Genomic DNA, 14,634 nt, shown 5'->3' with positions numbered 1-14,634 from the left:
GAGGAAGATTCGGGTGATTATGTCATGGTCTGTGTTTTGGTTTGGGTTGTGTTTAGTTTTGTTCCATGTTTTCCTGTGTTCCATGTTTGTCGTGTGCTCATTAGGTTGTTGTGTCCACCTGTTCTCGTCTACTTTGTGTCGACCAATCAGCTCTCTCCAGCCACTCGTGTCTTGTCCAGGTGTTCCTCGTTGTCTCGTCAATTTGTTTGTATTTAGTTCCCTGGTTTCTTTCAGTTCTTGTGGGTTCATTGTCGTTGTCACATGTCTTTGCCATGTCATAGTCACCAGTTGTCTTTACCATTGTGGTATGTCATTGTCAGGTGTCATTTTCCCTTTCTATTCCACGTCTTACTCACAGGTCATAGTTTGTTTCCAGTTTTAGATATTCGAGTGTTTCTTTGTTACTTTGATTTGATTGTTATCTGTTGTGGGACTTCGTTCAGTTTTCCCTTTTTGAAGATTAAATATTATTATTTTGAGACTCCCGCACTCCTGCCTTGCCTCCCTGCTTCCCTGCAATTGGGTCCACCATGTTCTTGCCTTGCGTTACTCGCCTTCGCCCTAACCACGTACGTGACAGATTAAGGATAGAGATAGAAATATGTTGACTGGTGTCAGTAGTGTGCTAGATAGATGGAAAGAATACTTCGAGGAGTTGATGAATGAGGAAAATGAGAGAGAAGGGAGCGTAGAAGAGGCAAGTGTGGTGGACCAGGAAGTGGCAATAATTAGTAAGGGGGAAGTTAGAAAGGCATTAAAGAGGATGCAAAATGGAAAGGCAGTTGGTCCTGATGACATTCCTGTGGCGGTATGGAAGCATCGAGGAGAGGTGGCTGTGGAGTTTTTGACCAGCTTGTTCAATAGAATTCTAGCGCGTGAGAAGATGCCTGAGGAATGGAGGAAAAGTGTGCTGGTGCCCATTTTTAAGAACAAGGGTGATGTGCAGAGCAGTGGCAACTATAGAGGAATAAAGTTGATGAGCCACACAATGAAGTTATGGGAAAGAGTAGTGGAGGCTACACTCAGGACAGAAGTGAGTATTTGCGAGCAACAGTATGGTTTCATGCCTAGAAAGAGTACCACAGATGCATTATTTGGCTTGAGGATGTTGATGGAAAAGTACAGAGAAGGTCAGAAGGAGCTACATTGTGTCTTTGTAGATCTAGTGAAAGCCTATGACAGAGTACCCAGAGAGGAACTGTGGTATTGCATGCGGAGGTCTGGAGTGGCAGAGAAGTATGTTAGAATAATACAGGACATGTACGAGGGCAGCAGAACAGTGGTGAGGTGTGTTGTAGGTGTGACAGACGAATTTAAGGTGGACGTGGGACTGCATCAGGGGTCAGCCCTGAGCCCCTCCCTTTTTGCAGTAGTGATGGATAGGCTGACAGATGAGGTTAGATCGGAATCCCCGTGGACCATGATGTTTGCAGATGACATTGTGATCTGCAGTGAAAGCAGGGAGCAGGTGTAGGAACAGTTAGAAAGATGGAGGCATGCACTGGAAAGCAGAGGAATGAAGATTAGTAAAACAAAATATACGTGCATATACCACGGGGTGGTGGGGGAAGAGTGAGACTACAGGGATAAGAGATAGCAAGGGTGGAGGTCTTTAAATACTTGAGGTCAACAGTCCAGAACAATGGTGAGTGTGGTCAGGAACTGATGAAACGGGTCCAAGCAGGTTGGAACGGGTGGAGGAAGGTGTCAGGTGTGTTATGTGACAGAAGAGTCTCTGCTAGGATGAAAGGCAAAGTTTATAAAACAGTGGTGAGGCCAGCCATGATGGACGGATTAGAGACAGTGGCACTGAAGAGAAAACAGGAAGCAGAGCTGGAGGTGACGGAAATGAAGATGTTGAGGTTTGCTCTCGGAGTGACCAGGTTGGATAAAATTAGAAATGAGCTCATCATAGGGACAGCCAGGTTCGATGTTTTGGAGACAAAGTTAGAGAGAGCAGACTTCGATGGTTTGGACCCGTCCAGAGGAGAAATAGTGAGTGTATTGGTAGAAGGATGAGGAGAATGGAGCCAGGCAAGAGAGCTAGAGGAAGACCAAAGAGAAGGTTGATGGATGTCGTGAGGGAAGACATGAGGGCAGTTGGTGTGAGAGAAGAGGATGCAGGAGATCGGCTGACATGGAAAAGGATGACGCGCTGTGGCGACCCCTAAAGGGACAAGCCGAAAGGAAAAGAAGTCGTGTTCTTTGGGACATAATTATAAAAATTGATTACGAGGAAAATTATTATTTGTTTCAGAATGCTTTAGTTAAAACACTGTACAATCACACTGTCATAATATGAAATTTTAGTTTTTTTATTATAAGAATAGATAAAATAAAATATTTTGTTAATTACATCAGCCAGAGCCGCGAGTGATGCAGTCCTTTCATCATCGTTCCTGTCATACTGTGTGTAGTGTGTTTTTTTGTTTGTTTGGTCTTTTTTGCACATTAAAGACAAAAGTTTTTTGTTTTTTTTTAATTACTAATTGTAAAAAAGACCATTCAATCAACAAGTTTTTCCTCATGTTTTTGAGATTGTAGGGTGAAAGCTGCAGCTGGCTACTACTGTAGTGTGGCCTGAATGGGTGGCACCAACGGGGTAATGAAATGCCAGTATTTTGAGGCTAATAGCCCATCAGCATCATCTTGGAAAAAAACTCACTATCAACTAGTTCATTTTTGGAACGGTAAGTTTAGTTCAAGTTTGAAGCATGGACTATGAAATGAAGTAGTTCATTTTTGCAACGGTGAATTGACCGTTGAAGTAGTTCATGTAGAAAACTTTCCCAACACTGGATGTCATTTCCAAAATGGCTGACAGGAAGAGGACAAGCTTAAATAAAACTTTTGTTAAATAAAGCTTCAAAGAAGAATTTAAAGTACAAACTGAAAAATTCAGGAAAAAAAATTCTATTATTAGTAGGCTCAATTAAATTGGGCTCAATCCCTTTTGACTGTCCTTCGTAATATTATGGACAAATTACAATAATGAAGAATTTTGGTGTAGAAAAACACAAATGTAAATGCTTCCTGCATTCACATAATTATTAGGGTTTGCACGCAGAGCATATCAGGAAAGAAATCAGAATCAGCTTTATTGGCCAAGTATGTTACAAGACGAACAAGGAATTTGTCTGGAACCAAGTGTATCTGGCACGTGAACGTCCTATCAGTGTGGCTTGAATAAAAAATACTAGCGCTGTACAAACACAACTTCCAGTGGAATTTAAACAGCTATTGGCGTACATTTTCCACTTTTAAAACTGCATTTGATGTGTTGCATTATTACAAATACATTCGTCTCATGATTGATACTGTGTAGTGCAGCCTGTTTTTGAGTAACTGTCATTGTGTGTTCTTCAAAGGTTGAATCGGGACAACTGGCCTCCTCTTGTTCAGTTGGTTCAGTTCAACCTTTGCAGATTACCATGACCTACACAGACATATTGCCTTTGTTTGTGTTTCTCTAGCTTTCTGTTCCCGCTTAATCTCCCTATCCTTTCTCCCTATGCTCTTCCCCAAGGTGTCAAGCAGATTTGATTAGACCACAAATGACTTCACCCAATGATTGCTGCCTCGTAGCAAACGTGGCCATATGAGGAAAAAGAATCAGACCGATTCGGTTGGTCCATTTTACTCAAATTTGTACTCATTTTTATCAAATAGCCTATCTTATAGACTACTTTGACAATTGTTAAAATGTCATGTCATTCATGGTCACACTGACCACATCAAATAAAGTTAGCAAACATCCACAGTCATTGTGCCCTATTGATGTGAACTTTGAAACCAAATTGCAACAATGTGACACAGACGTGACAGAATTGCAAGAAATACCATTATAATGTTTTACAATGAATTAATAAAGCCTCAACAGTGTAACTATACTATATTTGGTTCAATCAAAAAAATGAGCCCCCCTAATTCTATTTCTATTTATTCTATTCTAATTCTGTTATGTAAAACAAACACACTCATCATACCATCCATCAAATCCAAATGTTATTTGCAAATTTTCTAATCCCTCTGTAATAAATGGCCCCTGTTCAAGATGCAGTTTGGTCTTGTATTGAATTGTATTCTTGGTTTGAATAAATGACAAATCTATAAAAATAAAAAATAAAGTGAAATCTTAATTGTTGAATGTGTATCTTTTATCTATAAATGAAACAAGAAAGTGGCAAAAGACTACAAGAAGTGTGTTTTTTGTATTATTATTATTTTTTCCCCCCATATTGAAAACATACACTATCTGTTGCCCCATTCTCAAGGATCCTGGTTGCCTCTACATAATCTAGAGCATTATAATCAAGTATAAATTGGGAACGGATAGGCATTATTGAGAAAGGGTATCAATAATTTCAGACAGATTTGGTCAAACCTAAAACAAAACAAAAAAATCTAATGATATATATTCTATATTTTATCGCTTTAGCTCTTAAAACATCTTACAGTCAGTCATTTGGCACATTCTTGACAATAATAATAGACATTTAATAAATAAAAATGTACTTCTACATTCTTCGACCGCAAAATTTGGCCAGGGCATGAATAATTTTAACTACATCTATATTTGCGTAAATACTTCTATATTTGCATTTCTTTTTTTTTTTTTTTTTTTTTTTTTTGATGGCTCAGATTCAGGAAACAGCAAATATTTACAAATGATATATGACTTTGGCCAAGTAAATAGGTGAGCTCAGCCAGTGCAATTTTCCTCCTATAAAAGGCTGCTCTTGAGTGATGACAGGTACAACCCATCAGTCATGAGAGTGGTTGTGCTTGCCCTGACTCTGGCCCTTGCGGGTAAGTTTCACTGCTATCATTCACTTTTTAGAATGAGTTTTTTTTTTTTAATTTTTTTTTCAGGGGATGTTCTACCTTTGTGTTTTTTTCCTATAATACTGCTAAAACTGATAAACTAGACAGAACTCTTGTTTTTTATTTTTTTCCCACAACATTAACTTCCAAATCCAAATAAAAGACTGTTAATTGGAAAGAAAAGCCCATACATTTTGAGGCCCATTGTAAATTTTGATAACTTGTATAATTAATTGTGCATTTCTGTTCCGTTCGTCTAGCTTGTCAACATAACTTAGGTAAGTTTACAATTTTTTTTTTGCAAACAATAGATCGTCCCTATCCTACAATAAAACATTTGCCTCCAAATTTTAACCCATAAAATTAAGGTTTGTTATGTTATACATGCTTTTTATTGCATAGCCAAGATATAAAGACTGTAGAAAAAACATAACAAAAGTTTTAACAAAAGTCACTTGTACTTTTATCTGTGCGTGTGCCAATAAACACTTTGACTTTTCAAGCCCCTGACTTTGCTGCTGGTAAGACTTATGTGTACAAATATGAGACACTGCTCCTGGGCGGTCTACCGGAGGAAGGATTGGCGAGAGCTGGACTCAAAGTGAGGAGCAAAGTTCTCATTAGCGCCACTGAACAGAACATGTTCATGCTCAAGGTGAAGTAGATCGGTATGATATTCAAACAATACCTGAGTGGGAAAAGCACCATGACTCACAGTCTTCTTTGAAACTCTAGCTTGCTGAACCTGAGTTCTTCGAGTACAGTGGTGTTTGGCCCAAGGATACTTTCACTCCGGCCACTAAGCTGAATTCAGTCCTGGCGCCTCAGCTGATGATCCCCATCAAGTTTGAGTACGCCAATGGTGTTGTCGGAAAGATTTTAGCGCCTGAAGGTGTTTCGGTGATGGTGCTGAACATCTACAGAGGTATCCTGAATGTCCTGCAGCTCAATGTAAAAAAGACACAGAACATCTATGAAATGCAGGAGGTGAGTAAAAGAGGAACCTTACATTGCTTATGGATCCATCACAGCATATTCTAAAATGGCTTCTTTTGTCTCAAGGCCGGAGCTCAGGGTGTGTGCAAGACTTTCTATGCCATCACTGAAGATGAAAAGGCTGAACGCATCCTCCTGACAAAGACCAGGGACCTTAACCACTGTCAGGAAAGGATTGTGAAGGACATCGGGTTGGCCTACACTGAGACATGTGCCAAGTGTCAGCGGGTAACTGCATGATCAGTCTTTGTGATAAATAGATCCTTGGAAGGCAACATGGTGGTGTGGTAACGCTACTGTTTGTCTTCCAGGAGTCCAAGAACTTGAGAGGAGCAACCGCATACAACTACATTCTGAAGTCAGTTCCCAACGGTATCATGATCTTGGAAGCATCTGTCAATGAGATCATTCAGTTCACACCTTTCAACGAGCTGAATGGAGCTGCTCAAATGGAGACAAAGTATGACCATGGAAAATTGTCAAAGCTCAGAAACTTACACGCAGTGAATTCATCTCCTGTATTAATCTCACTATTCCATAGGCAACGTTTGGTTTTCCTCGAGATCCAGAAAAGTCCCTTAATGCCCGTGAGAGCTGAGTATCGTCAACGTGGATCCCTCCAGTATGAGTTCTCCACCGAGTTGCTGCAAACACCCATTCAGCTTGTGAAGATCACCAACGTCCAGACTCAGGTACCCCATTAGACTTCTTAAGGAGATCGCCAAAGTCTACAAGGAGAACTGGGATTCCTAGCATATTTGATGATATACTTTACTTTCATTGTAGATAGTGGAGGTTCTAAATCATCTGATCACCCACAATGTGGAGAGAGTCCATGAAGATGCTCCTCTCAAGTTTTTGGAGCTCATTCAACTCCTTCGTATGGCCAAACTTCAAGACTTGCAAATGATCTGGAGTCAGTACAAGACAAAAAGTGCCTACAGGTGACATTTTCACCAACATTTCAGTAATTTAAAAACAACAACAATGCAAAAGCAAATATACCCACTCTCATCTTCCAGGCAATGGATTTTGGATGCACTGCCTTCAATTAGAACTCCTGCTGCGCTGAGACTCATCATTCAGAAATTTGAGTCTGATGAACTGACCCACATTGAGGTTGGTCAAGCTTTGATTACATCCATTCATATGCTGACAGCCAACACCGAGGTCATTCAGCTGATTGAGGTGAGTAAAGCTGCCTCCACACTCCTAAAACTGTTTCATTAAGTATGAACAATTTTGTGATCTGTCTTTTTCAGAGCTTGACAGTCAACAACAAAATAAAGAAGAGCATAGTTCTGTCTCAGATTGTCTTACTTGGCTATGGCACCATGATTTTTAAATATTGTGCTGACAAAACAGTCTGCCCCGTAGAACTGGTCAAGGTGAAATTACCTTAAACATTATTTTTGTCTGATTAATCCTATTTCTGAATGAGAGGTGGTTCAATCATGTCTTTCTTTCAAACAGCCCATCCACACCCTTCTTGCTGAGTCCATCGCCAAGAGCGACACGCAGCAAATCATTTCCATTTTGAAGGTGTTGAGTAACGCTGGCCATCCGATGAGCGTGAAGCCGATCACAAAGGTCCTTCCCATTCATGGCACACCAGCTACAAGCCTGCCCACAAGAGTTCATGCCGAGGCGATTATGGCCTTGAGGAACATTGCCAAGAAGGAACCAAGAATGGTAAATTTGCAATGTTTCACACACACAGTGATACTCTTTCACAAAGGTATGATGCTGCCTGTCTGAGCTTCAAGTTGACTTCAGCTTGCAAGGTTCCATTCCTACTCTCCAATGACTAAAGCATTTGCAAAGATCCTTGTACATGTTTCCCCTAAATTAGGTCCAGGAATTGGCTCTTCAACTATATATGGACAAGGCTCTTCACCCTGAGCTCCGCATGCTTGCGTGCATTGTTATCTTCGAGACACAGCCGCCGGTTGGTTTAATAACAAGTCTTGCCAACCTTGTGAAGTTGGAGGAGAACTTGCAGGTGGCCAGCTTCACCTACTCTCACATGAAGTCTTTGACCAGAAGCACCACCCCAAACCATGCTTCCATGTAAAAGCCTTCTCAAAACACATTGTGTTCATTGTCATATTTGTCTTGTGCAAAATAATGTCAGCAAAATCTTATTACAGTGCCGCTGCTTGCAATGTCGCAGTCAAAATCATGAGCCGGAAGCTGGAAAGACTGAGCCTCCGCTTCAGCAGAGCCATTCAAATGGACTTATATAGCAGTAAGCACTATGCAGTATTTTACATGCCCCCGCATTCCTTATTGCTGTTAACTAAATGGATTTGCCCAGATCACTTGATGCTCGGTGCTGCTGTCAGTACTTTCTACATCAATGACGCTGCCACCATTTTGCCAAGAACCCTCGTCGCTAAGACCAGGGCCTACATTGCTGGAGCTGCTGCTGATGTCCTGGAGGTAACATTCTAAAGTCTCCTCTCTTTGAATTGCTAGTGTAAATTTCCATTTGACATTGTTGATCATGTGCTAGGTTGGAGTTAGAACTGAGGGACTCCAGGAGGCTTTGCTGAAAAGCCATGCATTAACTGATAATGTGGACAGGCTCACCAAGATGAAGAATGTCATCAAAGCTGTAAGCCATCAGCACCATTAAGACATCAACTTGATGTCATACAGTTGAGGCCCGTTCTAAGTTGGGTGGTGATTTTGTGTTGTTACAGCTGTTGGACTGGAGGGCCACACCCAATAGCAAGCCTCTGGCCTCCATCTATGTCAGGCTCTTCGGACAAGAACTTGCTTTCATCGACCTCAACCAGCACCTGATTAACCAAGCCATCACGGTATAGTACAAAATACTGTTAATCACCCCAAATAAATTTACACGGCAAGACTGGCCGATCACAGCGCAGCACAAAACAGCTCTGCTGACAGTGCTGTTTAATTCACTTCACACATTTTAACATTTTTTAAAGTTGTTAATTTCTGTTCTATGTGCTTGGGAGACCTGCACAATTGACGAGTTATCCAGAGACTAAATAATGCAGGCTCAGGATAAAGCTATGTGGCTGTCTAGTCAGTTGCAATTTTCCATCTTTGTTTTGAATTATATCCTTGTGCCACCTTCATATTGTGGATGTAACCTCCAAAGGCATACAGCAGACAAGTACTGTATCTGAAATGTATTTTTTCCCCAAAATTGGATAATGCAGCTCCATGGAGTGCCGACAATGGTATTGTTGTGTTGAAAGCTTGTCAGACTTGGCAACAGTAACAAAGTGGGTTTCTTTTTGCACAGATGGTCAATGGGTCATATGTTCAGGAGCTTGGTAGGGATGCCCTCAAGTCTGTGCTGTCAGGAGTCTCTTTCCATGTTGCTAAGCCAGTGCTGGCTGAAGTGAGGCGTATCATGCCAACGGCTGCTGGATTTCCAATGGAACTTGGCCTGTACACTGCTGCTGTGACTGCTGCAGCTGGTAAAAGTGTGTACTGCCTCTCAAACTACAGTATCTACTTCTGCTGACATTTTTGTTTTATCCCAAGAGAAAAACTAATACTGTACTTTCTGGTAGTCAAGGCAACCGCAACTCCAGCTCTGCCAGAGCCCTTCGAGTTACGCCATCTCCTGAAGACCAACATGGAGCTTGTGGCTGACATCAAACCAAGGTGCATACAAAGTCTGAGAATGAAGTCAAACACCATCCTTTTAATCATAACATTTTTACCACATCCTCTCCTTGTAGTATCGGTGTGAACATGTTTGCTGTGATGGGAGTGAACACTGCAATTCTCCAGGCTGCCCTGCTCTCAAGGGCCAAGCTCAACTCCATTTTACCAGCCTCCATTTCAGCAAAGCTTGATATCAATGACGGTCAATTTAAGATTGCGGCTCTACCTGTTGCTGTACCTGAAAACATTGCTGCTATTGAGTAAGACTCGACTTTCAGGTTAAACAGAGTATTTAATTTGAGTGGGGTAATATAACCAAGACTTTGATCCTTGAACAGGGTTGTGAGCGTTGCTGTGGTGAGAAACATTGAAGATCTTCCTAATGCCAAAATCACCCCCTTAATCCCTACCCAAGACATGAAGCCAACTTCAAAGGAGCTCCTCACCTCAAAGACTTCTTCTCGCTCTGCTAGTTTGGTGAGCTTTTAAATGTCAGGCAGCAACACACGTATGGAAAAATATAGACTGCCATTTACACCGATTCCTTTTATTAGGCTTCATCTTCAGAGATCATTCAGGAGGATGTGGCAACAGATTTCAAACCCATCAGAGACAGAGCATTTTCTAAAAAGTACTGCTTCAAAGCTTACGGCATTGGACTGAGAGGCTGTATCAAGGTTGCCACAACCAATGCTGCTTTTATCAAGGACATTGCGTTGCACAAAATGGCTGGAAGGCACTCTCTTTCTGTGTCAGTGCAGCGCAGTAAGTGATAGAATTCTCGAACTGGCATGCTTAAATTAGATTACGTAAACAATTCACTAACTTAATGTTAATTTCAGATGAAGATGAATCCATTGAAAGACTGGAGATGCTGGTTCAAGTTGGACCAAAGGCCGCAGAGAAGATCATCAAGAAGATCACTTTGGGTGAAGAGGAAATCATCGAGGGAAGGCCCATCTTGATGAAGCTCAAGAAACTTCTGAATAGCACCTCTTCCTCCTCCTCTTCTTCAAGCAAGTCCTCCTCATCATCATCTAGCAGCAGCAGCAGCAGTAGCAGCAGCAGTAGCAGCAGCAGCAGCAGCAGCAGCAGCAAACGCAGCAGCAAACGCAGCAGCAAACGCAGCAGCAGCAGCAGCAAACGCAGCAGCAGACACAGCAGACACAGCAGGCACAGCAGGCTTGCTCAAAGCAAGTCTGCATCTAGTTTGGAATCTCTCTTCAGCGCCAGCTCTCGTTCCAGTCGTCAAGTCTCGATGGTAACCATACCAAAAGACACTTTTTGATTTGAGTGGAGGACTGAAGAATCTCACAATTGTTTGCGTCTTCTTTATAGCGAGTTAACTTCGAGCGCACTTTCCAGAAGAACCACAAGAAGGTATATGAGCATGGTGTTTCGATACAATGATGAAGGTGCAGATTTAATTTTTGAAAATCTTATGTTGTTGCAGTCTTTAGCTACTTCATCGTCTCACAAGAGCAGCCTCTCAAGTTTTGAGGCTATCTACACCAAGGTGAAATTTTACCTCGTGGAACGCGATCTATACGTACCGCAAATCTTTTGGCTAAATAGTTTTTGTTTCGTTTTTCTTCTCCTAGAACAAATTCCTTGGCAATGAACATGCTCCTGCAGTTGTTGTCATTCTGCAAGCTGTGAGGACCGATGGCAAGCGCCAGGGATACCAAATCACTGGCTACGCAGACAAGACTAATGCTCGACTTCAGATAATCCTGGCTGTCCTGGCTGCTGATAACAACTGGAGGATGTGTGCTGATGGTGTTTTGCTCAGCAAACACAAAGTCGCAGTGAGAAAACTTCTTGCTTTGCATTTGCGGTTTAAAAACTGGTACCTTTATATCAACTGCTACATGCCATCTGTTGTGTCGCAAAAGGCCAAAATAGCTTGGGGAGAGGCATGCAGACAGTATGACATGACAGTCACCGCTGAGACTGGTCTTCTTGGTCCAAGCCCAGCAGCTCGCCTCAGAATGACATGGAATGAACTACCAGTTGCCCTCAAACACTACGCAAAGAAGTATGCCAGCTCAATTGCCGCTAACTCAAAGACCAAAACCTTTTTTTAATAAAAAGTATGTAAATCTTCACAGGGCACATCATTACGTTCCTGATTACGTGCTGGACAAATTCATCCGAGGGAAGGACAACAACAGTGTCAATCAGTTGTCATTCACAGTAGCTGCAACATCTGAAAGGACCTTGGATTTGATTTTCAAGACACCAACAGTATGAACAATCCAGCAGTTCTGAATAGACAATGATTTGTTTCAAGGCATGATTTCTAACAATAGTATGATTCTGTTTACAGCGCAGCATCTATAAGCTGGCTTTGCGTCTCCCCATTGCTCTGCCACTGGATGAGTTAACGGGACTCACACCCTTTGATGATGTGGCTGATAAAGTCCGTTACTTGATCTCCAAGGCCGGCGCAGGTAGCATACAACTCTTAAAAAAATAATAAAAAATCACTTATGGTGTGCATTACTTATTCACATACCAAGCTGTCTTGTCTTTTTCTCCCATTCAGCTGAATGTAGCTTCAGCGGAGACACAGTGACCACGTTCAACAACAGGAAGTACAAGAACGAGATGCCTCAGTTGTGCTACCAAGTTCTGGCTCAGGACTGCAGTGAGGAGATGAAGTTCATGGTCTTGTTGAGGAAGGATGATAATGCGCGCAATCATATCAACATTAAAATTGCTGACATGTAAGTTGAAAGATGAATAGGTCGCACTAAATGAGCAATGGTGATGCAAAAAAATTAATTACGTTCACTCACTCCCTTAGTGATATCGACTTGTACCTGAGGAACACTGACGTGGTTGTGAAGGTTAACGGAAGAGAGGTGCCCACCAACAATCTGCCATATACGCACCCAACAGGTTACTCATCATTATTACCATTAAAATTATAACGCTGCCATAGTGCCAAATACTCTCAAATCCTTTGGCAATGGACTATCTAACTTGGGAAGTCACAATTGTTTTTTTCCAGCTAAAATTGAGATCAGACCAAAGGGAGACGGCATCTCTGTCTATGCCCCAAACCTGGGACTTCATGAAGTCTACTTTGACAACAATTCATGGAAGGTAAATGGAAATTTACCTTTCAAGCAAATGTTTAGCTCTCGATCATCAGATCTGTTTCACACATGACAGACTGCTTGATTCAATGTTTCCGTGCAGGTTAAAGTTGCAGACTGGATTAAGGGACAAACCTGTGGACTCTGTGGAAAGGCTGATGGGGAGATGAGACAGGAATACCACACTTCCAACGGACGTGTGACTAAGAACGCCCTCAGCTTTGCTCATTCCTGGGTCCTGCCGGCCAAAAGCTGCAGGGACAACACAAGTGAGACAGAAAACATGAAACATTCCATTGGAGGGAAAGGAATTTGCAATAATCCTAAAACAAATACATGCAAGGTGACACGTGCAAGAACTGACATTTCCACATTTTTTGCAGAGTGTCGCATGAAGCTTGAGTCGGTGCTGTTGGCGAAACAGATGAATGTCCATGGCCAGGAGTCCAAATGTTTCTCTGTTGAGCCTGTGCTGCGTTGCTTGCCTGGCTGCCTCCCTGTCAAGACCACCGCCGTCACCGTTGGCTTCCACTGTCTGCCCATCGGTGAGTAGGTGACAAAACATGCTACAGGAGAGAAATAAAAGTTTCTCATATTGTTCTTTTCTCTTCATATGTGCAGATGCCACCATAATTCCCCAGGACTTTTACAACTACAGTGTGGATCTGAGGGAAACAACCAAAGCCCATCTCGCTTGCAGCTGCACTGCTCAGTGCGCATAACAACACTTACTCTGTCACTTCGTCTCAAAGTTTTGAATGTAATATTAAATAAAGTGCATCTCAAAATGATCTTGCTGCTGTGGAGTCATTTAACTGGAAATATGGTTTCATAATAGACAACTGTCCTCTGATGCATATTTAACTCTCTTGACAATCAATCAGCTTTATATAGACTAGAGGTCCAGGCATAGACAAGCAAGAGATACAATACAAAACAAGGTCCAAATATACCGAGAAGCAAAGACAATCAAAAGAAAATTTTAATTTGAAATTTAGAGAAAAAAAAGCATCATACAAGAAGCAGCGGCACCAAGGTCTCAAGATATATATATATATATATATTTATATATAGGGACAGACAGAGGGATAGAGATGGGAAGGATATGCAGCAGGTAAGGGTGATTAAGAATAGAGATGGACTGGTGCCAGTAGTGTGCTAGATAGATGGAAAGAATACTTCGAGGAGTTGATGAATAAGGAAAATGAGAGAGAAGGGAGAGTAGAAGAGGCAAGTGTGGTGGACCAGGAAGTGGCAATGATTAGTAAGGGGGAAGTTAGAAAGGCATTAAAGAGGATGAAAAATGGAAAGGCAGTGGGTCCTGATGACATTCCTGTGGAGGTATGGAAGCATCTAGGAGAGGTGGCTGTGCGGTTTTTGACCAGCTTGTTCAATAGAATTCTATTGCGTGAGAAGATGCCTGAGGAATGGAGGAAATGTGTGTTGGTGCCCATTTTTAAGAACAAGGGGGATGTACAGAGCAGTGGGAACTATCGAGGAATAAAGTTGATGAGCCACCCAATGAAGTTATGGGAAAGAGTAGTGGAGGCTAGACTCAGGACAGAAGTGAGTATTTGCGAGCAACAGTATGGTTTCATGCCTAGAAAGAGTACCGCAGATGCATTATTTGCCTTGAGGATGTTGATGGAAAAGTACAGAGAAGGTCAGAAGGAGCTACATTGTATCTTTGTAGATCTAGTGAAAGCCTATGACAAAGTACCCAGAGAGGAACTGTGGTACTGCATGTGGAGGTCTGGAGTGGCAGAGAAGTATGTTAGAATAATACAGGACATGTACGAGGGCAGCAGAACAGTGGTGAGGTGTGTTGTAGGTGTGACAGACGAATTTAAGGTGGACGTGGGACTGCATCAGGGATCAGCCGTGAGCCCCTGTTTGCAGTGGGGATGGATAAGCTGACAGATGACGTTAGACTGGAATCACAGTTCTGAGGACTGGGGTTCAAATCCGGCCTCGCCTGTGTTGAGCTTGCATGTTCTCCACATGCCTGCGTGGGTTTTCGCTAGGGTACTCCTTTTTCCTCCCACATTCCAAAAACATG

The 14,634-nt window shown here is 42.1% G+C and overlaps 1 protein-coding gene across 2 annotated transcripts; it reads left to right on the top strand.

Annotated features, from left to right (window-relative positions):
* The first annotated feature begins 4,769 nt into the window (after positions 1-4,769).
* On the top strand, positions 4,770-13,321 carry LOC133481030 (vitellogenin-1-like). 2 transcript variants are annotated; one of them, XM_061779901.1, is made up of 34 exons: positions 4,770-4,809; positions 5,085-5,102; positions 5,328-5,479; positions 5,560-5,811; positions 5,887-6,048; positions 6,132-6,280; positions 6,362-6,512; positions 6,607-6,764; positions 6,843-7,008; positions 7,083-7,208; positions 7,294-7,512; positions 7,673-7,890; positions 7,971-8,068; positions 8,138-8,262; positions 8,336-8,437; positions 8,526-8,645; positions 9,101-9,284; positions 9,375-9,468; positions 9,546-9,731; positions 9,810-9,948; positions 10,026-10,236; positions 10,314-10,732; positions 10,810-10,851; positions 10,925-10,987; positions 11,073-11,279; positions 11,367-11,509; positions 11,583-11,718; positions 11,801-11,924; positions 12,020-12,200; positions 12,281-12,375; positions 12,488-12,582; positions 12,679-12,844; positions 12,959-13,120; positions 13,197-13,321. In XM_061779901.1, exons 1-34 carry the CDS (start codon positions 4,770-4,772, stop codon positions 13,295-13,297), a joined length of 5,004 nt encoding a protein of 1,667 aa, XP_061635885.1. In that variant the 3' UTR covers positions 13,298-13,321. The 2 variants fall into 2 exon arrangements, with proteins under 2 accessions (XP_061635885.1, XP_061635884.1); XM_061779900.1 differs by having other exon boundaries at positions 7,971-8,262.
* The last annotated feature ends 1,313 nt before the right edge of the window (positions 13,322-14,634 follow it).

Source organism: Phyllopteryx taeniolatus, chromosome 7 (genome assembly GCF_024500385.1).
Source record: "Phyllopteryx taeniolatus isolate TA_2022b chromosome 7, UOR_Ptae_1.2, whole genome shotgun sequence".
Lineage (NCBI taxonomy): Eukaryota > Metazoa > Chordata > Actinopteri > Syngnathiformes > Syngnathidae > Phyllopteryx > Phyllopteryx taeniolatus.
This window is presented reverse-complemented; position numbering and strand designations above follow the sequence as displayed.

Excerpts from the sequence above, each read along its gene's own strand:
- LOC133481030 (XM_061779900.1), top strand. The coding sequence starts at position 4,770 with ATGAGAGTGGTTGTGCTTGCCCTGACTCTGGCCCTTGCGG. Across the intron at positions 6,281-6,361 it reads GCTGCTCAAATGGAGACAAA|GCAACGTTTGGTTTTCCTCG; the intron begins GTATGACCATGG and ends ACTATTCCATAG. Across the intron at positions 12,845-12,958 it reads AAGCTGCAGGGACAACACAA|AGTGTCGCATGAAGCTTGAG; the intron begins GTGAGACAGAAA and ends CATTTTTTGCAG.